This window comes from Sparus aurata, chromosome 24, assembly GCF_900880675.1.
Source record: "Sparus aurata chromosome 24, fSpaAur1.1, whole genome shotgun sequence".
Taxonomy (NCBI): Eukaryota; Metazoa; Chordata; class Actinopteri; order Spariformes; family Sparidae; genus Sparus; species Sparus aurata.
In genome coordinates, this window is record NC_044210.1 from 15,450,199 (window position 1) to 15,477,835 (window position 27,637).

Consider the following 27,637-nt stretch of genomic DNA (forward strand, 5'->3'; position numbering starts at 1 on the left):
TTTGTGTTGGGATGTTTAGGATCCTTGCTAGAGTGCGCCACCCTGTGGTCACCTGCAGTAACTACTCCAGAGCAGGGCAATCACCCCAGCGTTCAAGTGTTCATATTTAAAGTGATTTTAAGATTCATATAAATATCATAAAAATGCTGCTTTTTGATATGAGGGAGCATTTTTCAAGCAGTTTTTCTGAATAAGGCACTCAAAAAATACTATCTTCTTACATTACATCGGCTACTTTATCTTCTCTATGTCCTTAAAGTAGACAATAATTAATCTCTTATTATTAAAAATACAAAACAAACAGTAATATCCTCCTTTTTGTACAAAAAAAGAAGAAATTGCAACTTATTTGGACTTTTACCCCTTTTGGTCCATCGAGGCCACCGTAGAGGCAGCATCAGCTCTTGGTCATGTGATGAAGCGAAATGTCAACATCACTGTGTCCTGCACTATGAAACCAACAAATTGCAACTGAAACGGCGTTTACCTCCACATACGGATATGAAAATGCTTTAGTGCTCACCTAGGAAAGTGGAACTTTATGTTAGCCCTCCATTTAGTGGCTGTCACTGCGCAGGTAGGTCGTTTTTTTTTAGCTTAGCTACCAGGAAGTTGGTAAGCTAGTTGGCGTTAGCTCGGCTAACGTTAGCAACTGTTTTGAGCGCTCATGTTAGCTAACGTCAGTTGACAGATACATGAATTTCAATAACACGATTAAATGCTTGTTGTCGGTTATGTAGCAGCTTCTTAGTGGCGGGATTTTTACTTTATTATCGAGCTAACACGTTTGTTTGAATCGTTTCAGGATGGCTGTATCCACCGATGGCCAGTCCTCCCTGGTACAGAGTCTGGCCAAACTCCTCCGAAATGATGGTATGTCAAGGTGCAACACACAGACACTCACTGTACTCCAGGTGTGGTTAATGCCAAGTCAGTTAAAGATCATATTAAGTGTGTCTGACTGCATTTAAGCCCGTGAAATTCAACCAAAACAAGAGCAGGGAGCTCTGTGTCAAAACTCTGATGCTGGAAATAGTCTTTACTTAGAATTTCTGTGTTTGGTCCTGCTTGGATTTGCCTCAAAAAAATATGTCACACATGGATTTATTTGTCATACAAATGTCAGGCACCTGGTCCTAAAGGTGCACTATGTAGTTGTTGGGAAGAAAAGAAAGTAACACAGTTTCATACTGTGTTACTTTGTTTATATGTGGCGGACCCTGCCACCTTTCCAGCTTCTAACAGTGTTTTGGTACCTTATTTTTCTCTGAGAACAGCTTGTTTATTACCTCATAGATACTGTAACTATCAAAGTGTGAATTTCTTCTGCAAAACTACATAGTGCCTCTTTAAACGTCTGCTTCCTCTCCACAGTAATCCTAATTCCCTGTGGATGTTTTCCCTTCAAGTTAAGTGATTTATCTCTCCCACCCTGCAGGCGACTTGGTGCTGGACGGCAGCAGCACGCTGACGCTGCCGGCGGCCAGCTTGCAGCAGCTCACCCGGCTGTTTGAGCAGTACCTGCTGTCCAGGAGCCAGCAGCATGGGTTCCTCGCGCTGCCGTCCCACCCTGCCGACACCGCGTCGCTGCTGCAGCTGCAGTTCCTGTTTGACGTCCTGCAGAAGACCATCTCCCTCAAGGTGAGCTAGGATCACCAAAACTGGGTCAGGTGGCTCAACCCACAAACAAATGTGTGTGTTATTTACTTCTGGTGAATCTTATTAATGATGTGTTGCGTGGCTTCACTTTTAAACGCAGCTCATCAACCCTCCAGGGACGAGACTTCAGTCTGTGGTGAAAATCTTCCCATTCAAGTCGTTGAAGTATTTGGAGGTAGAGTATAAACACTTTTCCTCAGGCTCTTTTATTTATTTTGCAACAATTCCAATATGATCGAAGCTGATTTTTAGGATCTGCTCTGTAAATCAAAACCTTACACCACATAGAAAAATATCTCAACCCTCCTTCTTCCTCAGTTTCCGACACTAAGCATCTTTTTGTCTCCTCCTCGCCAGCTGAAGCGAATCCCTCCACACTGTCTGGAGGGTCTGCGAGGGGTTTACTCTCAGCTGGAGGTCTTCACATGTTCGAAGAGCCTCAGCTCCCTGGAGGTACTCTCCGTCTGCAGCGCATTTGTCAGGAAGTGTCACTGAGTGCATGTACGGCACGGTCAAAGTCTCAGTGATTTATATATATATATGGGTGTGTTTGTTTAGGAGCTGCTTTCTCTGTGTGGAGGCGACCTGAGCTCTGCGCTGCCTTGGCTGGAGCTGCACACCCTGAACTTCAGCTACAACTCCATCGTCTGCCTTGACCAGTCAATAGTGAGACAAACACACACACAGATGCGTCTTTGCTGATTTTCTTTTAACTGATGTTATCGTCACGTGAATTCAATCTTCTCTTCTCTCTTTTCGTAGAGTTTACTAAACGTCCTGAAGTCTTTAGATTTAAGCCATAACAAGATTCAGGAGTGTGCTGAATTCCTAAAGGTTTCTATTTATTTCATTATATTTTCCCTTTATTTAAAACGGTGTAGTTCCTTTATTTGCTTGTGACCACTCGTTCTGCTTCTGTGTCTCAACACCCTCAGCCCTTGAGTGACCTGGAGCACTTGAATCTGGGCTACAACTGCCTGCAGAGGGCGCCAACGCTGGGCCTGAGCGCCAGAGCCAAACTGCTCACACTGAACCTCAGGAATAATGAACTGGAGACGATCAACGGTAACGCAGACCGACACAAAGTTCCTTATCTTGTTCTTTTAAACACAATCGAATCAGATCGAGTCGTCAGCCTAAACATCCACAGAGCTGATAGAGGAGTGAGTCAGTGGAGGAACAAAAGAAAAGAAAAGGAAGCTGATCCAAAATTCAGGTGGAAACTTTCCATGGGAGTTAACATGAATTTATGGGACGGGTTATTTGTTGAGGCTTTACTTAACTGGGGAGTTTTCAATTAAAGAGGCACATCCTTAAACATGTTTATTTCACTTCACTTTAAAAAGGCTCAAGTTTTATATTGTCATGTGACTTTCCAAAATGTCAGAACTTAACTTCCCTTGGAAATTTCCAGGAAAAATCACTGACCTCATGTCACCCTTCTCACCGTAGACGCTCAAACTCAAAAATCTATCTAAGCGAGCAGTCTTCCTCGGACAGGGACCCCTGCCACTGTTTTGGAAGCACTTCTGTTCATTTTGGATTTAGTTTATCGTCACACAGTGAAGCTTCAGATAACCTCACACCTGCCTGTTTATTATGTCTGTTTGCATGGGAAGAGAATCTGTTAAATATCTGAGCTGCGGGTTTCTTTTTCAGGGTTCGTACGGGTGCTTGAAATCCTTGAAAGTGCTTGAATTTCAATGTTGTGTTTTCAAGGTCTGAAAAGTGCTTGGATTTTAGTATAAGTGCTTGAAAGTGCTTGACATTATAACTCTGTCTTTCACAAAATTGGGATCAGACTGGATAATTAATTTCTGAAGTTTTTGCTATTATGAAATATAATTTATGATGTTTACAGCATAATGCACTTAACATAATTGTGCTAAAAAGTGAAGAAAAAAATCACAAGTATATATATTCCTTTAGATACGTATTTTACCCCAGCAATAAGGTGCTGGAAAATCTTTAAAATGACCCTTGAAAGTGCTTGAAAAGTGCTTGAATTTGACCTTGAAAAATGTGTACGAACCCTGCTTTTTATCCTCCTTGCATACGTTGTTTACACCCCCGTGTTCTTATTATCGAGAGTCTTCTTCTGCGTCCGCAGGTGTTGAGCAGTTGTCTTCACTGCAGCACTTAGACCTGGCCTACAACCTCCTGCTGGAGCACTCCCAGCTGGCTCCTCTCTCGCTGCTGCACTGCCTCAACACAGTAAGCAAACATGTCATACCCCTTCAAAGGGCCCCAGTATATCATTTAGCCCCGGCATGTTTATTTAATGTAGGTGTATGTGACACCAGTGGACTGTAAAATATAAATCGTTACTCTTCCAGCTGAACCTGGAGGGCAACCCGCTGTTCTTCCAGAAGACTCACCGCGACTGCACCGTCCGACACCTGTCCCCGAAGGCTGCAAACCTCCGAGTGAGTCATAATTACAGCTAGACATCTATATTACTTTCAAAACGTGTTGAATACAGAAGCATTAAGAAGATAACATGTTTAAAAAAGTGCCTGCATGGACACGTTTATAGTGCAGCTGCAGAAGTCCTGATTTATCTGGAAGCGAAAACTTCATTCCACACAAACAGAACTGCTCAAAAACAGCCTCCTGCCGACCACATCCTGGGAACTCGTGGTGTTTCTACATGACTGCCGCCCGCTGGCTCGTGATGTTCTGTCACACTGAGCTGAAAATGTTCCCTTTTTTTTTTTTGTTTCTTTCCAGCTCAAACTCGATGGCGTCCCGCTGTCCTCATCCGAGCTATCTGTAAGTTTCAAAGCACGATCGTACTTCTGTAGCAAACTGATGGTATTTTGCCCGCAGCTCCTGAGATAGAAGCAGATATTTCTGGGTGAATAAAGGTATTTAAGGCTTTAAGAAGAGATTCAAGTGGGAGATCAGTAGGTGGAGGATTTCATGGTGTCGGGGCTCTTAATGACAAACGCCTGACCACCCTGTGTCAGAGGACATGACCTGGGATTAACCAGCTGGGCTCCATTCATGGTCAGTGGTCAAGAAGCCAGACATGCATGTATTAAGAGTCTAATATCAGAACAATGTGTTACGCAGGTTTTGCCCAAAGCAGGCCAGCTCATCGCCCAGGTACAGACCGCACCTCCGGCTGCAGTGCAGCCAGAACGGAGTAACCAGGAAGTGTCGAGCGGCGCGGGGGAGCTCAGCGACAGCATGTCGGTGGCTGAAGTGGGAGTGTCGCACTTACGGAAGAAGAAGTCCAGAGTGAGAAGTGTTGGATTAAGTCATTATTTGTTACGGGTGTATCGGGACTGTTCAATAATGATAAACTGATCTGTTTTTCTATTTCAGAGTAAGGTGAAGGTGCGGAGAGCCAGCATATCCGAGCCGAGCGACACAGATTACGAGCCCAGGTTGCGTTCCTTGGCTCAAGGTGGGTCTGTCCAAAAGGTTTGAACTACTATTTGCTTGTAACAGTAGTGATTAAAGCTTATTTAGCTGTTGATTGATGTGTAATTTCTCCACTAGGCATCGTTCTCCCCCACCAGCAGGAGATCGAGCGCATGTCCAGCTTCAGGGATCAGCTGGGCGAGGATTGGCTGAGGTACCAACATCATCTAGACGGAGCTTCCGCCTCTACCAACAACACAAACCAACCATCCGCTCACCCTCAACCCCTCCCCAACGGCCTCAACACCACCACACGAGCGTCCACCAGCCCCGGGCATCTTGTTCCGGAGGTCCTTCCCCCGCTGCTGCTCTCGCCCGAGCCCAAGTCGGAGAACGTGGAGGCAGACCTGGAAACAGAGTCGACCCTGCAGTGGACCGCTCACAGCCCTCAGCACACAGAGTCCACTCTGGAGTGCAGCGTGGTGGACGGACCAGCGTCGGGCTCGCCTCAGCCGAGTCCGGAGTCTCAAAGGTCGGCTCGAGGCGGGAGTGTGGACACCAAGGAGGAAGAAGAGGAGGAGGATCTGGGAGGTAGGGTCACCAAAAAGTAGTGGAATCAAATCTAATCATTATGACTTGTGAATTTGCTTCTCTGATCTTCTTTCCTCTCTTGTCAGTCGACCTGTGTCACCCGCTACTTGTGGGCGTCCTATCCGACAGAGAAGAAGATGGAGAGGGTCCGGCGGGGAGCAGCAGCAGCAGCAGCAGGAGGGAGGTGTTCCTGCGCATCACGCAGCACCTGGTGCTGGAGGTGGACACGCAGCGCGGACGGGAGAGGTGCCGCCTGGAGCTCGGCAGCCTGGCCCGGGTGGAGACCACGGAGGCCGCCTGGACCCGAGGGGTGAGAGAGGAAAGGGTGGGAATAAAACCGGTGTAACGGGACGCAGTTGATTCATTTCGATGCCTGGTTTATGATTCATATAAATTGAGCTGACCTACCTTCTGTTGATTGAAAACAACACAAAGTAACGAAGGAAGTGGAGCAGAAATCGACCTGTTTGCCACTTCTGTCGGCTGGCAGTAAGGGGTCAGTATCTGCGGATCCAGATGAAACTGGCACGCACTCTTTCCCCCGATGCCACGATTTGGATTACCGACGTGACGTGTGTGCGGTGTGTATCTGCGTGTGTGCGTGTCGTGATCTCCTGAAACACACCTGGAAGCCATCGGGATAATTCCGCAGCTCTTTCATCAGCAGCGGGAAACATCTCCGAGCTCTTTCTCTCTCAGTCCAACCGACACAGCATTTTATTTCTGTTTTTATTTTGAAAGCCGTCACACTCGAAAACAAAGTTCCCCGCACTAATATTGTCCCGTTAACTTCAAGCATATCACTTCAGCTCGAAGCCATAATCAAAACAAAAATCTTCCTGTGAGTCGTCGGTTTAACTTTTCTCTTTTTTTTTTTCCTCTCAGGAGACAGAAGAGATGCTTCCAGCTGCGGAGCTTCAGTTCGACTACATCAACAGGGAGAAACGGAGAAAGTGCTACGTCCTGCTGGATGATGACCCACAGCAGGCACTGCAGGTTAATAACACACACACACACACACACACGCTCGAAAACGTGTTTTCCGGGAAGTATTTTTAAGATTCCACACAAAAACCCCAACAGATTGTCATCGCATGAATCTGAAGCAAGGCATGTAAATGAGGACGCCCACTCGCTGCCTTCTTGGCCGCCCTGTGCGAGTCGGGTCACGCTCGCCAGCTGCCCTCGGCTCTTTACCTTTTTGTTTTGTCGACGGTGACGCAACATCCAGCAGCACACTGTGTACCATGTTTACTACCTTGTTTATGACTTTGGTCTTCTCACATTGTGCAACGGCCGCGCGGTCCCAGCTGTAATTTTAACACAAGAAAGTAAATACCAATTCCAGTATGTGATTTAGCTTTTTTAGATTTGTGCGGTGGGAGCAGCTGGGGACTTATAAATCATACTTTATAAACAGACGCGTAGCAGAAGGAACAAGTATAAACCCCAACCAACACCTTGAAGACGGATCGCTCTGTTGTTTACAGGAACACTTAAACATTACGTCCCGGAGTGCCATCTTGAGAAGCTCGACGCAGCTACTGTAGCTCCTCGCCTGCAGCTGCAGAGCTTTGAACGTGCACAGAAACTCTGTGTCTGTGTTGTGTCTGTGCATTTTCTCTTGTTCATGATCAAAACATGAAGCTTGAATGTCAGATGAGATGTTGACAGCTGAAAAAAGTCGTCTGTTCTCAGCTCATCAGCTTGTTTTTTCTGCAGAAGATGATCTGGTTGCTCACATTTATCGGTCATAATTTGGCTCATAAGTGAAAAAAACAGATTTATAATGAAGATTTCTCTGTTTCCAGAGCTCTAAAGGGGGAATAAGTAACAGCTAGAGTAAGATAAAGAAGAATTTTTTAAAAAGGTATGGTGTCAGTGAAAGGCCAAATTCCATAGCAGTGTCAACAAACATGTGTTCTCGCTGACCAGGCCCTGACTGACGTGCTGTCCCATGTGGCGGAGGAAAACCAGCGTCGCGACTCCGAGCTCCGCCCCAGCTGCGTTCGCCTGCAGTGCCTCCGCTGCAGGTCAGAGTTCACTCGTGAGGCGCAGAGCAGCGAGGAGGAGGTGGCGGCGGCGGCGGGGAGAGCGAGGAGGAGAGGGGCCGCGATGCTGCCAGAAGCCGCGGAGGAGCGGGGCGACGAGGAGCCGATGGAGGGCGACGATGACGGCAAAGGTCATTTTCAGATTCGTGCTTTTATTGTGGTGCATGCTTTAATGCTGAAAAAACACATCCTATGAAACATAAAACCCTCAAGTTCAGAGTGACGCAAGAAAGTGGTTTTAAACATCCACTGACCAGATGTTAAAAGGCATCTTGAAACATAATGAAATCTGCCTTTGACAATAAAAAAAAAAAAAAAAAACTGCTGGCTCATAGGTTAAATAAAAAAAAAAGAAAAGTTGCCCAATCAACGTGGTGTTTGGCTTTAGTTTATATCTTCATCTGTCATCTGTGGCTGTCAAAGGATCCCACACAAATCCACCGCAGCCTCGACTCTGATTCATCCCTCGAACTGAGTCACGCACGCACTCGCGTGAGTCACGCCCAGGCTTACATATTTCGGAAACGAAGCACGAGTGTACATGTTGTTACATTTTTCCATTTAAACCAGCACTTTCACTCCTGTTGAGTCAGTGTCAGCTGGGGAAAATTAACGATAAGAGAGAGAGGACTCGACACATTTCACCTGCCACGTTTTCACATTCATGCACGAGAAGAAGAAGAAGTGTATCGTCTGACGTCAAAGCTCAAAGGCTCCCATTGCTCGTCTGCATATTTTCTCAAAACAAACTGTTGCTATCAGATGTTCCACAGAGAAGCATCCCAGGAGTTATCTCCCTTCTTTCACTGCCCAGCGGGCCACTTCGCCGAGTTCCCACCTCTATAATCAGCAGCAGACAGATAAGCACCCTCTCGCTCCAGCAGCCACCTCCCAGCATTTTGACCAAACCTGACATTAAGACCTGCTCCGGCACGCACCCGCCTGCGCTCGGGCTTTTGTTCCGCAGATGTTTTAGGGATTTCTTGGAGACGAGATCCTTTTGTTAGTGCGCTTAGCGCGCTGCTCCAAAGAGATTACTGGCAATAAATACCTTTTGTCAATTGCACGTGTCTGAACTTAGTGGCTTGTTTGCCTGTGGGTTACAGAACTACATGCCCTGCAGAGACAGAAAAAAACAAAACAGAAAAGGGCAGGCGTGTTTCTGTCTGTATTCTAGCATCATTGGTCATTTGGCTGTCAGAATCATTAAACCCTCCTGAGGAGACGTAGATGACTTGTTTTTAAAAACTTCTTCTTTTTCTTGTGTTTTTTTAGTTCCACCTTCCACAGTGTAGTTTTAGGTTTAAAGCATTTTAACAGATACGATTTATACTTTGTTTTATACTTTGTTTTAAAGGCTGATAAGTAACTTTGCTCCAAACCTTAAACTAACAGCTGAATAGTCTCTGAATACTCTCTGTTAAGTCTTCATGAAAACATTGTACCTTTATACTACCAAAAAAAAAAGGACACAGCCACAAAAATGCGGGTTCCACAAATATTTATTTTTCTTTTTTAAACATCTCAAAAGGCTTTCGGTGCAAATAAAATACATTCTGCTCGTTCAGCACTTCCAGCTGGTCAAGTCAAATGACCCTTTACAACAACAGTGCTGGGACAAATTAAAGGTGTTCTGCGTGTATTCTAACAACACGTGGGACGGTGTTTATTTAGTGTAAGTTCATGTTGCTGTTTTAATCAAAGGCCACATGGACGACTTCGAGGAGAGCTCGCTCTGTCCGAGCAGACGCCCACAGTGAAGCACACACACAGACAGGCAGCCGAGGAGAACAGAGGAGAGGAGAAAGGCTTTGGACAGCACAACAGAACACAAGATATTTTGTTTCTTTCTTTCTGTTCGGGCTGGCGGTTCTGCCGGGGGGGGAACCGGCTGCATTTGTGTAAATGTGACCGCTGCAGAATCGGACGTTTCTGACGCTGATTCGTCCGATTCTGGTCTCTGGCTCTCCAGAAAAATGCCCACCACAGTTTTCCAGAGCCCAAAGCATCGTCTCCAAAATTGCTTCTTTTGTCCAACCAACCGTCTAAAACCCAAAGACTCTTCTTTTAGTGCCTTAAATGACAAAGAAAAGCAGCAAATCCTCACATATACGGAACTATAACCAGCAGATGTTTGACATTTACAAACAAAGCTGACGTCCTGAGTGGAGCAATTTAGGTATTAATCATTTCTTCAAAGTTAATCAGGACTGATTATAGTCGCTTACTCTTTGCAATCTGATTAAGAAATCCTGATTACATGTAATCTGTTACTACCCAACCCTGTATGTGCTTGGACAACAGATATTAAAGGTTACCACACTGCTGTTATTGGTGCAATAACCAGTTAAGGCCATGAGGGGGAGCACTTCCTGTTTTTTGTCACTGATCGGGATGTTTTTCACCTTCACCTATATGTTGATATTTGGAAATAACTTCCTGTATTTGATTGTTTTTCCTATTTCTTCAGGGAACAGTAATATTTGTCCAGAGTGTGGCAGCGATCATGTGGTTCAGCTGGCCGCCCAATCGCCTCCCTACTGCAGCACGCCCATCCGTGGCTCGTCGAGACCGGACAGTGAGGACGATCATCTCGACATCAAGGTCTTTTGTTTTTGCAAAAACCAGTAAAATACTTTCTCTTCTGTCTGTTTTCCTGTATATCTCATCCTTTCCTTCGTTGGTCTCAGGGTGATCACACAGATGCCAGCATCAGCAGCAGTCCCATCCTCCGAGCTGCCACCACCACCACCACCACAGAGGACCCCACCTTCATCACCGCCCAGGGAAGCTCCTTCTTCACCGAGGCCGGTCGGGGCGATACCTCCATCATCTCCTACAACACGGACTGCCAGAGTAAAGAGGATCTGGCTGGGAGCTACCACTACACCGCTGAGAGCGCCACGCCACCTGACGTCCACGCGCACCCTGCAGGAAGATCCACCCCGAATGGCGAGTTTTGTTTTTTTTTACTCCATCTTGATTGGAGATTTGGAATGTCTTAAAATGCCTCTAATCAGGAATCCTCAAAAACAGACTTTCTTGCTAGTAAATACAGGAAAACAATGATCGCTTGATAAACCCTGCAGACAAAATATCGACGCAGGAATGTATCGTATTACTTCCACTTTGGAATCAACACACTGGCGCCAAAATCCCTATTTTTATTGGAAGCCCTTGAACGCACTTCAGCTGAAGTTACTACTAAAACAAAAACAACTAAAGCAAAGGGGATTGCTTAATAGAGATAACAAAAAATCAAACAATATAAACAAGAAACAAACAGTAAATAAACGGTGCACTTCTGGAAATGTGCTACTTTGAAAGAAAAGCAGCAAATCCTCGTACTGCAGAAGCTCGAAGCGACATCTGAAGCAGTTAATGTGCTCGATAAGGGGACAAATCTTGTCTTGCTGTACAGTTTTTACATCCAGAATAACCCTGTGATGTTGGCAGGCCGGTTTGTTGGAGGAATTCCCGAACAGCAGTGAAATATAAATGGCAACGTATTACTAGATGTGAATTCTACACTCCATTGTAAAACACATCAACTGTGGCGTGTGGTGTAAACTGTTTACGTCGGCTCCGTTGCCTCTCCTGAAGATGAATTCGAGTGTTAATTGAAAGTGAACAGAGATGGGGAGTGTTTGGATACCGCGTGGCACAGAAACCCGTTCGCACTGTATCTCTGTGACAGCATCCGATTTCTCCCACATATGGCTGCCATTTTTAGATGAACCACATGTGCAACAAGACAGACTGGAATCATTACTGGAAGTGATGGGAGAGGAATGAAAGTCAGAAAGAGAGAGAGAGAGAGAGAGAGGGAGGGCTGAGGCGTAATAATAGCTTTCAGTATCTTTTTTGTGATGTTGCAGTCGCAGCGCCAAAAAGTACCATGTAATCTGTCCTTCTGAAACCACAGTCTCACACTGGAGACGACTCGCAGCATCCTAAAACACTGGCGCTAAATGTACAGTGGCTTTTCTTTTTTTTTTTTTTGGTGCTACAGTGCTCCCATTGTTGTGGAGCAGAGGCCTGAAGAAGTGCTTTTTCTCTAAAGACAAATCAACCTGTGTGTGTGTGTGCACGCGTCCACCTTTCGTCTCTGCAGAGCACATTGTCTGAGGGTTCAAAGGCTTCTTTTTTTTTTTTTAATCTGATCTCTGTTTGCGTTCTCTCCTCGGATGAAAGACGGCGGGTTTGTTTTGGCCTCTCCGCAGGTCCGAGCCCTGTCATTTATGAGTAGCTGTAACCATTAATCAGTGTTCAAATAGACTCCGCTGCTGTTCATTTGGGGATTATTGCTCTTAAATTCCTTCCTGTGTGAGGGCTGCTGGCTGACGCTGGGGCAAAATGTAGCTAAGGTTTCATGAAAAACCAAGAAGTATGTAAGTCTTCACATTGCCGCCAGGAAACTCTTAAAATAAATCAAGTTATCCACTTACTTATTCACCAACTGTCAATGTGTCTGTAGATGATTTGGACCTACTGTCTGAGGACTACGAGGCGGTGGACCATCGGCTGCAGCTCTTCCTGGATGTGGAGGTGTTCGAGGAGGAAGAGGAGCTTCACTCTTTCCTCAAGGTGAGAAGGAGTAAGGCTGGAGATGTGCCTGCTTTTTGACCACGTGTGCATGTGGACGACTGACGTGTAACTCGTGGATTCCACGAGAGGGCACGCCAGAAAGTAAAACATAAAACAACCATTTTTAAAAGCCTAGTTTGGGCATTACGGTCATTGCCATCTTCAGAAGTGACCATTTTTGGAGAGAGAGGGAGAGCAGCAGTTGTGGTTTGGTGCTAATCTTCGCCAGCAGCGATGACACATTGTACAGATGTGGTCTCTTAGCTTTTCTTCAAATCTTTCCACCATTGTTGTCACTGCTGATTTGCTTACTGACCTCTGACCCTGTCGCGTCCCCATACTGACCCTGCGCTGACCCTACCATTCAAGTGCAGTTTGCATCTTGTGTTCACGTAGCGTTAAAAGTTTTGAGGACGTGCACAACCAAACCAAACAGACGCAGGATACCCGAGGCAGCCATCCTGCGAATGAACAACTTTAATGCAAGTTTATATCCAGCCTTTACTTAGTGAAGCAAGTAACAAGTGAGACAAGACGAGACACAGCTAGGCATATCAAAAAGACAGGATAAGCACATTGTGGGAGGACAGAAATTAAATAAAGCGAGAGGGAAAATTACTGGGGTGTTGGCAGTGTGTGTTGTAGACATTTTGGTGGAGTGTGAGGGTGTGTGTTGGGGAACAAATAAGAGGGAGCGGTTTAGAAAAAGGAAAGGAAATACAGGGGAAGAAGTTAAATGGATCGTAGTAAATCTGACCAGTTTGTACAAGGTCCAGTTTCCTTGGCAGGGAGATGAAATGTACTATTATATCTCAGGAATTGATAATAAAAAACACATGTCTATATATCAAAAAACAGTGTGACTACAAGAAGTACTAAATCCAGTAATTGTCTGTTTTACACTCGAGGTTAATAAAGATTAAACAAACAAAAACAAAGATGTTAATTCTCTAGAGGAGCTACGCAAGCTGTTTTCTCCAGTTTCTATGCTAAGCTACGCTAACTAGCTTAGTTGAACACTCAAAACTGGGCCCATTCAGTTGGATCAGCTTTGACAATCAGTGCTGGCGACATAAGCAAACAGCCTCATCACTGTCATCGCAAGTAATGCGGAAGTCTGATTGGTGCAGGAAATGTGTAACATCGCTTTATTTTTCCCAACTGAGCCGTGTCTCGTTAAATCAGCGAGAACGCACAAACGAAACAACAGAAATTCACCAATCTTCAGTTCATGTCAGACTCAATCGCTCACAGTGAGAAGCTGAGTGACAGAAAATGTGTTTTCAGGGCTTTTAAGTCTTTACTGGAGCTAAAATTAGGGCAGGAAACCATGTCCCTGCCAGACTCCACTGTTTAAGTATAATTTTGCCCATGACGACTGCTTGTGAGTGATTGTTTAAATGTAGCAGCACAATGTTTTTATGACGCTGTTATTGTTTCTTTGTGACTGCGGTTTGAAAAAGTCCTCTGACATGTCTCCCTAATGGCCAAAAGATTCCAGCTTAACCGGTGGTGACAACTTTAAGACCTACAGCTGCGGTTTCATCTCAGTCAGCCGAGATGAACGCAGTCAGTAACTCCCAGGAGCCCGTTCAACCCAGAGTTTCTTCTTCTTCTTCTTTTGTAGCCCCGCCGTCACTCAGCATTCCCTGAGACCTTTTTTTAATATGCAGTGCATCCTGGGAGCCCATCAAATCAGCAGGCTAGTGCTTGTCTCTGTCGGACACCTGGATGAGGAGCAAAGAGCGGAACAGGACCACAGCTGGAAACAGGAGGTCCCGCTCCATTCATCTTAGTTCTGTTTGTTTATCCAGTGACAGGGGCTGCTCGCTCTTTCACTCAGGCTTTTACTTCTTGTGTTGTTCGAGAGGAAATTAAGCAAGACCTCACTCTTAGAGGTTTGTTTTAAACCCCTGTAGAGGTTGGGGAAAAGCTGGTGCCGTTAATGGCTCTGCATTGAATTTACGGCCTTATGATGCTAATTATTGTGCCGTATGAGTTATGTCATGTATCCTTTTTTCTCTGTGCCTTCAGATGTCAGCTGTCAAATTCGGGGAGCCAGGGGAGATTCCCTCTCTGTTGGTGGTGTCAAACCAGAGAATCTATTTCTTGGAAATGACATCAGAAAATCAGTGAGTAAAACAAGTATAATTCTTTGTTGCAGTTTTATACATTTTTGCATTAATTGTTTTGCATACATCTTATACAAATACTACATTTTCAATTCAATTTAGTCCACACATGTAGCCCAAAAGCACAAAATTGTCTCTTCTCTTATGCTTGGACCCTCAATGAATGAATGAATGAATTCATGTGATCAGCAATGTGTGTAGAAAGCTGTCTTAGCTTTTTAAGTCTAATAAATAAAGAAAATGATCTCACAGAATGTCAAGACTGTAAATTTTGGGGCTTCTGTAAATCGCCTCCTTACTGTATCCCCAGCCGACAAGCTGACCTTCTGTCGGTTGGCTAATAGAGCCACAAGCTGCACAGATAACTTAGCTAAGTAGCCTTACAGGCAAAGACAGCTACAAGAAAGAGTACAGTAAGCAGAACTTAGTGATTATTCAAGTGATATGCTGCCCTCTTTTTTGTAGCAGCTTTCAACAGGTGGCCATCTTTACACATGGCACCTTTTCACGAGAGAAAAAAGGGGAAAAACTCAGGATAAACATTCATGTAAGTAAATTAAGTGGGGAAACTTAGTAATAAAATGTCGAGCAACTTCTCAGAGTCACCAACAGCAGGTGGACCTCAACCAGAACGGTTTTGTGAACAACTCAGAACGAAACTGAGTGAAAGATGAAATAAATGAACTCTGAAGGTAGGATTAGGTCAGTGAGATATTGACGCAACACATTCCAATTTATCAAAAAAAGTAATTAAATCCTGCTGGTGTGGACACTGATACAAAAGAGGGCGCCAAGCTGCAGTTAACAATTATGACTTCTAACGCTGGTGTGTCGTCCCACACCCTCCGTTTAGGATGTGGATTATATTGCATAACCTGCACAGGTTTCTGGGTCACATCTTGAGAACACATTGACCTCGCTGTGTCTGTGGAGTCTTTACTCCTCCTGTTAGTTTTAGCCCCTTTTGTTATTCCTTCTCTCCTCTGTCGCACAGATGAAAAGCTTTTCTTCTCTCGTCCAAACAAGATCGATTACCTTCAGACATGAGCCGGTGCTGTGATGGCTCTTACAAGTTAATTTAGACCAGAGGAACTGACTTCTCTTGTTCTAGGCACTGTGCAGCAAACGTATTGTTTCTTATATCTTGACGAGGTATTACGTTAGTTCTTACCGTGATTGTACTGAGTAAACTTTGGCTTTAGCAAACACCTTTTTTAAGTGCTGGTCTGGCAGTGGCACCTCCAAGTGTCAGAGATCAAGTAAACCATTTAATCTGTCTCACCGTGACGGCACAATTTCTGATGCCTCGACGTCCTTTCCTCCCAGCAGAGGCCAGCTGTCCGATTGGCTGCAGAAGCGGGACAGCCACCCTATCATGGAGCTCAGCTACCTGGAGGTGGGGCTTGGCTCTCAGAGCATCCACATGGAGTTTGGGGACGGGGGCCCGGCCTACACTCTACTTGTACGGGACAGCTTGCGTTGCAAGCGCTTTTTTGGCCTCCTGACAGGTAAAGGAAACACTGCCAAATAGAAGCAAAGTGGAAAATGGTTTGTGCTTAACGTATGGAAAACACATAAAGGAGGTTGTATTTTCTGAAAATAGAAACTCACCGACCTCTCTCTCTGTACTTGCTGGTTTCACTGGTTTCAGCACTTTCCTCAGGGCACTTTGAGGGAAGATGCCACATGATAAACCACAGACTAATTTAGATTAAAAACAAGTTGTGCTGTTGAATCCCTGAGGCAGGTATTGGAACAGCATGTTCTCCTCACAGACATTGTACCACAGAAACCCAAGCTACTCCCCTCACAAGCTAATACTATACCATATGTGTGCTGCGTGACGCAGATTTCTGCCCCCTTTTGTATTGGGTTCACACAGACTAAGCACATCCTGCCCAGACCAACTACTCGTCTGCAAGGGAGGACCAGCGGCTGAGAGGAAAACCTTTTATTAGATGGGGGCTCCTGCTCGGGCCTGGAATGTCTGGAAAAATATGGAAAATTAATTTGACAATAGACAGCCTCTAAACGTGAGGAGCAAACAGGAAAACATCTTGGCACATGTGAAAAAAGTATTGCTGCTCAGTTCTAGGACATTTAATACCACATTGTGGGGAAATGTGAAATAGAGAATGTGACAAAGGGAGGTATTTTTTATGATGACTGTTGCATTTTAACATTTTGAGGATACAAGATACTGAAAACCGTAGAAAAACAGGATTAGAAAACCCACTTTTTCCTCAACTGTTTCTGTCCAGCTTTCACTCAAATGCAATCAAGTAAATATTTTTGAAAGAACTTGGAAAGGGATTCATGATCTTCTAGCATCTCATAGTTTGTTAAAAAGTCTAGTCATTGTTTTCTTGATACTTTTTAAGTTTAATTCATTCTTTCTTTCATTAAATCTCAGTTTTTCCTTTATTTAACCAGGCAATAATTCTTCTTTCTTCTTCTTTTTTTATATTTGTAAAGAGGCCCGGCCCAGACAACAGCATTAAAAACATGGATAAAAACAAAAAACTGACACGTTATAAAAGAGAATACAATGTACAGTTACGAAGGATAAACCGGTATGTGTTTATGAAACTGCCATCAGCTAATGTGCCACAGACAATCACAATAATAGCCCAATCAGATTATCAATCAAGAGACTTGTCCGATTGCAAGGAATTTTCAACTGTATTGGGTCAGGGTCATGGTTCACTACTATAAAGTTAGGGTCAGGGTCAGGGCTGGGGTTCAATCCAATAAATCTTGGGTCAAGGTTAGGGCTAGGGTTCAATCCAATAAATCTTGGGTTGCGGTCGTGGCTAGGGTTTAATCCAATAAGCCAGTGTCAGGGTTTGCTTTAACAAAGTTAGGGTTTGGGTCAGGGCCAGGGTTTAATCCAGTAAAGCCGGGTTCAGGATCAGGGTTTGCTCCACCATAGTTGGGGTCAGAGATCAGGGCCAGGGTTTACTGCATTAAATCCAGGGTTGGGCTCAGGGTTTGCCACAGCAGGGTTAGGGTTATGGTTACGGATTCCAATAAAGTAAAAACCATTACAAATAGTTGGTTACTCTCAGTGAAATTCAAGTAAATCTTGTTTTATTTTATAAGTCCTTCTGAACTGTCTTCCAGGACGACTGGGCAGCCTATTTAAAAGCTTTTGTGAATTTGCTGCAAATCCCTTTAATGACATTTTAGAGGCATTTTCCAAAACATACTTTCCTTTTCTTTCTTCTTCTCTAGCTTCCCGTCTGTCCTCGGAGAGCTTTTTTCTATCTAATTTCATAAACAGCTCATTTGTTGCGTTGTGTTCTTCATGGCTGAAAATGATTCCAGATTGCTCGCAGGAAGACCACAGAGATTGTCCGAGGCAGAGCAGACAAGTGAAAAACACAAATAATGGTTCCCTTCCAGGTGTATTATAAAAACAAGCATGAAAATCTGATGTTTGGATGCCAAATACCTACGTGTAAAGTGCGTGTATATTTATATTCCCTTCATTGACGACAGAGATAAGTAAGTTGATGTTATGGCGAACTCTTTTTTCCTAATGCCAAATTAACCCCAAAACAGCTGTTGTACTATTCTGTTCAAAGAAGTGCGGAAAAGCTTAACCATAACAAATACCGTCTATCGTCCAAGCTGGCTCCCATCATGCGGACAAAGTCAAAAACCACAACTGGAATGACGAAGGAGTCGCTGGCTGGAAGAGAGAAAGGATGTGGTTATAACTAGGACAGTTTTCTGGAGCTGAGAAACAAACCGAGTCTGATACAACTTTATTGAAACATGAGATAACACGAGACCGCTGGAATCTCGAAGAGTCTGTTACTGATCTTCTGTTTTTGTTGGCCCGTTGTTTTCTCTCACATAGAGGAATTTGTCAGTTTTTGTTGTTGAACTCAAACTGTGTAAGGGGAGATGTGAGTGATGGATGTATCACCTCAATGAGTTTACAGTGTTCAGCGGGGAGTTGAAAATCTAATCTTACCTATTTCATTGGTATTGTATTCGATCTCATGTGAAAATCCATCAGGGACATTGGTGTTGGTGTTGGAGGCAGCCAAAAAGTCTGGGGCTGAAACAAGAGGAAGCAGAACTGACAAAGACCAGAACACCAACCAAAGACCATCCGCTGAAAACTTAACACGCTCAGCCAGTCACCTTTGCTTACTTGTGATTGCACTCTTGGATGGCACATTGATGAAACTGTCCACGCCAACACGTTACATGTTCTTTTGGTTCGTATGACTCTCACTGTTTCTCCTCAACACGTGAAAGTGTTGCTCCAACAATGTGAGAGACTTTGACTCAAGTCCAAAGCAGATTTTTGCGAAAGCGGTCAAGCAATCTGTCACATTTTGATGCTGTTTACTGGACATTTCTACTTTAAAAAAAGAAAAGATTACAAGACCTAAAACAGAAATGAATGTGATTTAAACTGACATTTCTGTGTTTAAAAACAGCAGCATGACAGATAACAGGGCATGAATGATAACTTTTTTATCCAACAGTAACACCGTTTGATGAAGAATCCAACAGGATTTTGACAATTCAAAAGTTAAAAGATTAAACAACCAAAGTTTTAGAAAAGAATAAGGATCTTGGTGCCAAAGTAGAACATTTTGTACTTCACTTCTGGCACGCTGACTCAAAAATAGTTGTGAGGCAATGCAAAATGAAACAATGTGATCATTTACTAATACTTTTTGACATATGCTCAATTGAAAACAGTACAACGACTAGAATAGCACCAAAAAGACCTCATATCTCCACCAAGGCCCGACAGTCCCTTTTTGGACACTCATGAATTTACCTGATTTATATTCTTTTTCATCAAGATCCAAGTGTCAACAAATGGCAAAAATGGACAAGAATGTTAAAAAACGTCATCTCTTGCGATGTTAAAGAAAAAATCCTGGATCTTTCCCTTTATCCAGACCCACATCAAGAGTGCATGTGGCCAGAATAAGGCCCATCCTCCATCTAAGTTCCATTCATTAGTCTTTTAGTCCAGCAAATATATCAACCAACCACACAGCAAACCAACTATACAGCAAACCAACCAACCACACAGCAAACCAACCAAACAGCAAACCAACCAAACAGCAAGCCAGCTAGCAAACCAACCACACAGCAAACCAACCAAACAGCAAACCAACCACACAGCAAACCAACTATACAGCAAACCAACCACACAGCAAACCAACCAAACAGCAAACTAGCCAGCAAACCAACCACACAGCAAACCAACCAAACAGCAAACTAGCCAGCAAACCAACCACACAGCAAACCAACTATACAGCAAACCAAACAAACAGCAAACCAACCAACCACACAGCAAACAAACCAGCCAGCAAACAAACAAACAACCAAACAACTAGCAAGCCAGCCAACTAACTAACCAACAAACAAACAATGGACACTGGTGAAAACATAACCTCCTTGGTGGAGGTAATAATATATTTTATGTTTCAACTTCACTGATTTGAGTAAATATATGTTGCCAGCAGCACGTTCCAAACAAGCTGGGACAGGAGCAACAAAAGACTCAGAACGTTGTTGAAAGCTCCTGAAACTTTCCACAGGTAAACAGGTTCATTGGTAACAGGTGATAGTATCATGAATGGCTATGAAAGGGGCATCCTCAGAAGACTCAGTCGTTGTATAAAGGAGATTACTACATGGGCTCAGGAGCACTTCGGAAAACTGTTGTCGGTAAACATGGTTAATTTGCAAAGAGATGCATCTTGTTTTTGTTAGCTTAACACATCATCCCAAATTTTTTAGAGGTCCTAATGAGAATAAATGTCTGCTTACAGCCTCTGCTTCAGGATGCATGTTGAGTCATGTTCCCATTTGATCTCCTATAAGACTGGATACTGAACCCAAATACTTTTTGAACACCGACCAGAATAGCTCCGTAGCCTTGAAGGTTGGCATTGAATGCTTGGTGAATGCTTCCCAGTGTTGTTTACTTATTCTTTGATCAGATAGTTCCTGTATTCAAGTCAGGAAGTCGTTTTATGGCTGTGTTTTGTTAAGACAAAATTAAACACTGACGCATTTGATAATGCTGGACGATGTTCTTGAGTGGTAGACATGTTTTTCGCAGACAAATCTCAGATCAGATGGCTCTTGTTTAAAGCACAATTATGCCAGTTTTATACAGTATTTTTAAGTCAAACAGACCTCGCCTGCCGGACTAAATTAAACACTGATGTATTTGTGGACCCATTTTGGTAAATATAAAAAGAAAGGTCAGTATTATTGTAAAGATTTAGTAAAACACCCGTTCAATACTAAATACTTATTCTACTCCAATAATTATGTCACAACGCCTTAGGTTCAATTCGTAACCCGTAGTTGGGGCCCTGAAACCCACAATTAGCAAACTACTCAATCAAATTAGCTAAATTCGGCCTCCAGCCAGGCAAATGTGTGAATAGTGGAGCACAGACACATGCATAGACATCAGTGTCAAATACAACAAGTTGAAGGGAGCCATGGCAGCTACCGACACACTTCTGGAAATATAAGTTTGTAAAACATGCGACCCATGTGAGAAAATGACATTGACCTCCATCCTAAAATGGGCCTTGATGAGGCACCGTTACCCCGTCATTGTCCTCTTTCTTCCCCACTCCTACTTAGTGTCCCTTTAAATTCCTTTTGAAGTCCGCCCATTCAGACTTGACAGCGAAGCCACACTGCAGATATCCTCTCTGCCCCGTATTGTTGTCACACTCAATGATACGCTACAATAAGTGGATGTGAGCGTGACCCAGCGCATTGTGTTCCCGGCATTTTCTCACCCACCGAGTCTATGCAGCTGAAATCTTACACCTGCAACTGGAAACCTTTTGGCTTTCTTATCGGAGTTATAATACCAGAAGAAGTCTTCGATGGAATTTGGCTTTTGTGTGTGTGGACCTCTTTTCCAAGAATATTTGGGTGTGACATTTTTAGGCTACTGTAACTCATTTCAGGTTGAAGTGAGTTGTTTTCTCTGACTCTGTAATAAATCTTGAAAATATGCTTTTATTCTGGTGTTTAAAATCATCATCTAGTAAATCTTTTATCGGCAGATACACTGTTAGTGTCTTAATCCATCTTTTCTTGTAGTTGTTGCTTTGTTTTTAAATAGTTTTCTTCAAATCTTTGTTAGATATTACAGTTCTTGAGTATTCGTTCATTTCTTTGGTTACTTCCGCAATTCATCTATAAATGACTTGGATGTAAACTTCTTCATCATCTTCAATATATTTATTAGGATTTTTTTTTTTGTGGAATGTTTTTTTTTTTTGCACTGCCTGAGAACTAAAAAGGGTCACAGTTTTTTTAAGTTGGTTAATTAATTTATTAAGATAATTTTTCTTATTTTTTTGTAGTATTTTTTCGAACTTAAAATTTAACAGTTGGTAAATACATTTTTTATCATATTTTTGTTTGTTTTCATAACACTCATTGTGGCCACAAGTAGCTGAATTACACAACTAACAATTCTGTTTTCTTCCCAGTGAGTTGTTCTTAAAAAATGAATAATAATTACTGTCCTGGCAAAACTATTTTATCCACTTCTCTTTCACAGATGAAAACAAAAACACTGACAATGTATTTATTTATGTATTTATTTATTTATTTTGCACTGGCCTCTCTGAGCTTCTATACTCTTGTTTACATTTTTTTCAAGACTTTTCTGTTCTTGGTTCTTGTCTTTGATTTGTCTTGTGATTTGTGTAGGAGTTGTGCGTGAGATGGCCCACAAATCGGACAGCAAGCTGCAGTCCATCTCCACCACGAGGCTCGACCCTCAGCACCACCTCTGGTACGCTCCACCCAGCCCTCATACACCTACGTAACCATTGGGAAGCTGGGAGAAAATGGCCGACATCTCTTTAATTTTATTTGTCTGTGCGCTGAAAGATGTGGTCTAAACAGTGTTTGTGCACATTTGTATGTGGTTGTTGGAAGGTGTTAATCAAAGGGAGCTCTAACACTGCACATTTCTGACACATCTTTACTTGATTACAATCAGCTTCTTTAGACTTCATTTTGCGAAACTGCGCTGCTAAATTAGCTGGAAAACCACATCTTAATTTGTAACATGTGTTCCTCCACAAATCCCAAAGAATGCGTGTCATGTCGTGTCACCTCCAGTAGTTTTTATACGCCCTTTTTTATTGTATGTTTTCCTCACCAAAACAGAAGGCGGTAGCTTTTTCTAGGTCCTCACTGAAAGAGCACAAGAAGTATTATTTCAGAGAAGGAACATTTCTCACAAACGAGCAACATGAGGGAAAAAAAGCTGCGAGTGATTAAGCATTTCAAGTCTTTTGTAGATGTTTTGACAACCTGGAAAACATGAAGAAAAGATTTGGAAATGAAAATTGGGCATTTTTATGAGGAGTAGGTTAGAATATCAAGGTCCCGACGCTCCAATCTCCAAATGTCAGTAGTCCTCAGGCCCTTCACAGCTCAATAATCAGAAACTAAGAACAAATCAAATCAGCAACTATCTTTGCAAGGCAGCTAACCACAGTCTCTGCACAAACCGAGACCTGTCAGCTGTTATTATGTCAATTATCCCCCTTTCCTGACACTGAAGTGCTTCCATCTAAAAACCAGCACCTGGCAACCACAAGCCACCACAACACTGTGCGAACTTTTATGAAAACATTGTCAAGGCTTCTAACTGCACAGTTTGGCTGCGAAAGGGAGATTTTTCTGCTAATAAATGTGTCGTAATCTTGATTTCTTTTCATCTGTCAGGCCTCTGGTGTGTGAAGACATCCAGGCTGACGTGGAGGACGGTCAGCTGCAGTTTTTCTACATTCTGGCATTTGTTCTGCAAGGTGATGTATCTAAAAAAGAGAGACCTGCCTTCACCTGTGTTTTTCCGTCTGACTCTGTGACTCTTGCCTTTCTACACGCTCACTCATTAGAGGAAAGATAAGGTTTCAAGACTCGACATGTCACGTATGAGGGCGCCAGGGGGTGAAAAGAGCAGCGCTGTTAACGCTAATTACATAATAAGGACACGTTCCCGACGTCTTCCCTTCTGGGTTCACACCAGTGCTGTTTATGTAGAAAGTAACTGAAGGTATATTTCTCTTGTATTTAGGTCACGTAGCTCGAGGAAAAAAACTGTAGAATCAGCCAGATCATAAACATTCATTTCGACCGGCAGGAAGAGAGCCAAGAGTTAATGCCGCAATAAAAGCCCTCATGATATTCCTGCAACCCCAGAAATAAAAAAAAGGGGTGCCAGGAAAATATCCTAAATGGGAGTAATAATCAGAAAATGGATGCAGGATTTTTATTTCCTTCAAGAGGAAAATGTGGGAGAGAGGATGTGATTTGTGGCGAAGCAGCTGAGGTGAAGCACCTGTCAAAGATCCGTGTTAACAACCTTTCTCGTAAAAAAAATAGGCAGAAATCTGTCGTCCCGGCCGGACTGAGTGACGGGCAACTGTATCGGTATGCATGCGTTTCGTGCTCGTGTGTGTAGCAAGTGGTGCTGCAGGATGCCTCGCTGTCTGTCGAAAGCCAAGGTAGCTGCAGGCTACACACAGCTGTGCACGGCGCCGGAATTTCAAGTGCTTTAATTTGAGCGTGCCTCGATCTGCCTTCACTCTCTGCTTGCTGCCCGGAAAACGGAGCTATCTGACATGAAATATGATCCCAAAACTTATCTTTGTAGAAGAAAGGTACTTTGTAAAGCTTTTAAAACCGGTGACCTGTGACTGTTAGCTGTAGTACTAAATCAGAGGCTAAAATCAACACTTGAAACCTGCTTTATTTTGTATCAAAACTGTAGAATCCAAGAGGTAAAAGATAGTTGTAAAGATAAAACCGGGATGAATGCATTTGAATGAGGTCATATTTTCCTTTCAGAGGATATCTGGACGCCTCTGACAGCCCTGGCGACCCGGGAGACCCTGTACCTGCTCAGAGAGGATCACCAGTGGAGGAAAAGCTCCAATAGTCTGACAGTGAATGAAAACAAAGAGCCGTGCAGCGGCAGCCTCACCGTTTTAGAAACGCTGCCCATCAGCTGTGTGAGCTCGGTCCACCTGTGGCCTTCAGATGAGTGCAGGATGGATATCAAGCTTTACGATGAGGTGAGCGTGCAGCATGTCACGGGACTGGATTCTGCTGCTTCTACTGTACGACAAAGACAAGATGCTAAACATCGTCACAGGCTTTAACAGAAAAAACAAAAAGAAAGAGGAATAGTTTGGTTCCAGACTGAAGCCTTTTAAACATATCACCTTTTGATTTGATTGGTTTAGGAGTTGATTTCATTCATTCGTTCATTTAAAAGGAAAAGGAGGAAGACAGGAAAGAAAGCAAGAAGGAAAGAAAGACAGACCACAAAGACCAAAAAGAAAGATTACAAAGATCACAAAGAAAGATTACAAAGACCAAAAAGAAAGATTACAAAGACCACAAAGAAAGATTACAAAGACCAAAAAGAAAGATTACAAAGACCACAAAGAAAGATTACAAAGACCACAAAGACCAGAAAGAAAGATCACAAAGACCACAAAGAAAGATTACAAAGACCAAAAAGAAAGATTACAAAGACCACAAAGACCAGAAAGAAAGACCACAAAGACCAAAAAGAAAGATTACAAAGACCACAAAGACCAGAAAGAAAGATCACAAAGACCAAAAAGAAAGATTACAAAGACCACAAAGACCAGAAAGAAAGATCACAAAGACCAAAAAGAAAGATTACAAAGACCACAAAGACCAAAAAGAAAGATTACAAAGACCAGAAAGGAAGATTACAAAGACCAGAAAGGAAGACCAAAAAGAAAGATTACAAAGACCAGAAAGGAAGATTACAAAGACCAGAAAGGAAGACCAAAAAGAAAGATTACAAAGACCAGAAAGGAAGACCAAAAAGAAAGATTACAAAGACCAGAAAGGAAGACCAAAAAGAAAGATTACAAAGACCAGAAAGAAAGACCACTAAGACCAGAAAGAAAGATTACAAAGACCAAAAAGAAAGATTACAATGACCAAAAAAAAAGACCACAAAGACCAGAAAGAAAGACCAGAAAGAAAGATTACAAAGACCAAAAAGAAAGATAACAAAGACCACAAAGACCAGAAAGAAAGATCACAAAGACCACAAAGAAAGATCACAAAGACCAGAAAGAAAGATCACAAAGACCAGAAAGGAAGATTACAAAGACCAAAAAGAAAGACCACAAAAACCAGAAAGAGATATTACAAAGATCACAAAGACCAGAAAAAAAGATCACAAAGTTCACAAAGACCAGAAAGATCACTAAGAACAGACAGAAAGATTAAAAAGAAAGAACAGAAGGAAAGATCACAAAGACCAAAAAGAGAAGTTGAAGAGACAAGAAATTCAGTTTAGTTGTTAAGTAAGAAAACAATTAAAAGTCATTAAACAATCAGACATGAGGGAACGGTTCAGAGAACCAACAAACTCCAAAAACAAATGTGTAATTCAGCTTCTTGGATAAATAAAGTCATCCGTCGTGAGCTTTTGCATATGAAGTCTGGTATTTGGAGTAGCTGCAAGCCCCTGAATCAAACAGTAAAAGCAGGTATTTATAGAGCCATGTTTGGTGTTGATTTGTTCCACATGTGCGTAAAGTTACTACAGTAGAACGCTAAACTGACTGATTCCTTTAATTGTTCCTCTGTTCGCTGTGATCTGCAAACACAACCCGCAGTTTGTTTAATTACAGCCGCAACAATCAAGAAGAAACAATCCAGGGCGAGTGGGCACGCTGTAAACCTCCGCTTAATAACGTTGACCGAGGAAATTGATGTTTTCAACGATGGGATATCGGTTACGGCAGCCCCCTGTTGTCAGGTCGAATTTTCTTTGAGATTAACTGTGTTAATTCTCGTCGTCTCTGCGTGTTGTGTGTGTGTGTTTTTGTTTTTTCCTCGCGCAGACGGTGAAACAGGAGAAGACGTGGTGTGTGCGCTCGGAGAGCACCGAGCTCCTCCAGGGTCTGCTGGCCTGGGTCAGAGCGCAGTGGGAGGCCATGTTCGGAGTGAAACTGCACACAAGCCTGCAAGACAAAGCGGCGTGATGGCGGGGGAGGGCATGAAGACGGAGAAAAGACTTCCAGACTGTGTGTGTGTGTTTTGCAAGCATGGATCTGCGTGTTGGTACTGGAAGATGTTTGTCTTTATTTTCTCTCCACGCAGTCTGCACTCAGTCTGCTCCCATTACGCTCGTTGCTTTCTTCGTCTCTCAGGCCAAGAGCTTGGAAATGATTGCACTCATTCATGTGGCACACAAGCCTGTAAAAGCACTGGTTGCATAATGTTTCCCTCCAGATACCAACTCTTCTGCAGCTGAAATGGAGTGTGCCTTGTTTCTTTTTTCAGCTGCCATGTTTTCTTGTTGAAATGCACCGACCTTAATGGATCTCGTATGTTCGTCAATCGCTGCAGCTTCGGGCTGATATGGAGCAGATTTTGGGAGCCGAGGGAGCGTAAAGAGTCGGAGTCCGTCCTCGCCGTGTCAGGGTGCACTGAGTTGTGACATCACGCGCTCAACACGAGGCCGGAGGTGCTCCTGAAAGCCCCCGAGGGCTCGAGACACTGTCATCAGGGGTCACCTCACACCTTCCCACCCCCCAATTAGGGTCTCATGATGTGTCATGTGAGCAGAAAAAGGATACCAGAATTGCAAAACTGCAGAAATCCTGTGAACTTCTCAAAGATGAACAGTAGCGTTTCCTTTTCCTTTTTTGTAACGCGGCCATGCTTTTTTGTTTACGTTCCGACGGTGAACAGTCATAACTGGATAAGTGCGGCGGATTTACGTTCCTGAATATCTCAACATCTGTTTATTTAGTTTATGAATGGGTCGTCAAATGGAATCCAGAACCTCTGCAGCTGTGCGCGTCACGTTTGTAGCCGCCTGTACGTGTTCTCAGCATGCACAGATGACGTAAAGATCAAAAAGAACTGAGTTTAGATTAACCCGTGTAAAGTAATTTATTTCTTTTGTGTTTGTTTTTTTTTCAATGTGGGTTAACGCAAAAAGTATTTTATTTTTATATAAAAAGGAATCTGATGTGTGATGTGTATAACTGAAGATAAACGTGAGGTGTTTATTTGTGTTTTTTGTGTGATGTTCTTTTGGAGAAATTGAAAGAAACTTACCTTTTTATCTGTACTAAACTTCTCACAAAGGCTTGAAAAAAGGTTAATGTAATCGCAGAGTTTGGTATTAAAGCCCAGAGAACCTTT

At 43.2% G+C, this 27,637-nt stretch overlaps 1 protein-coding gene across 2 annotated transcripts; it reads left to right on the forward strand.

The window, feature by feature from the left end:
• Positions 1-390: 390 nt before the first annotated feature.
• Positions 391-27,637, forward strand: stk11ip (serine/threonine kinase 11 interacting protein). Of its 2 annotated transcripts, none has more exons than XM_030410239.1 (26): positions 391-577; positions 806-873; positions 1,439-1,641; positions 1,760-1,834; positions 2,017-2,112; positions 2,218-2,325; positions 2,422-2,493; positions 2,595-2,724; positions 3,770-3,873; positions 3,996-4,085; positions 4,390-4,431; positions 4,735-4,902; positions 4,990-5,071; positions 5,167-5,619; positions 5,706-5,929; positions 6,505-6,615; positions 7,555-7,801; positions 10,141-10,274; positions 10,361-10,622; positions 12,148-12,257; positions 14,292-14,389; positions 15,716-15,897; positions 22,124-22,208; positions 23,153-23,235; positions 24,278-24,504; positions 26,326-27,637. In XM_030410239.1, the coding sequence occupies exons 2-26, from the start codon at positions 807-809 to the stop codon at positions 26,464-26,466; spliced, it is 3,594 nt and encodes a 1,197-aa protein (XP_030266099.1). In that variant the 5' UTR covers positions 391-577; position 806; the 3' UTR covers positions 26,467-27,637. The 2 variants fall into 2 exon arrangements, with proteins under 2 accessions (XP_030266099.1, XP_030266100.1); XM_030410240.1 differs by having other exon boundaries at positions 15,719-15,897.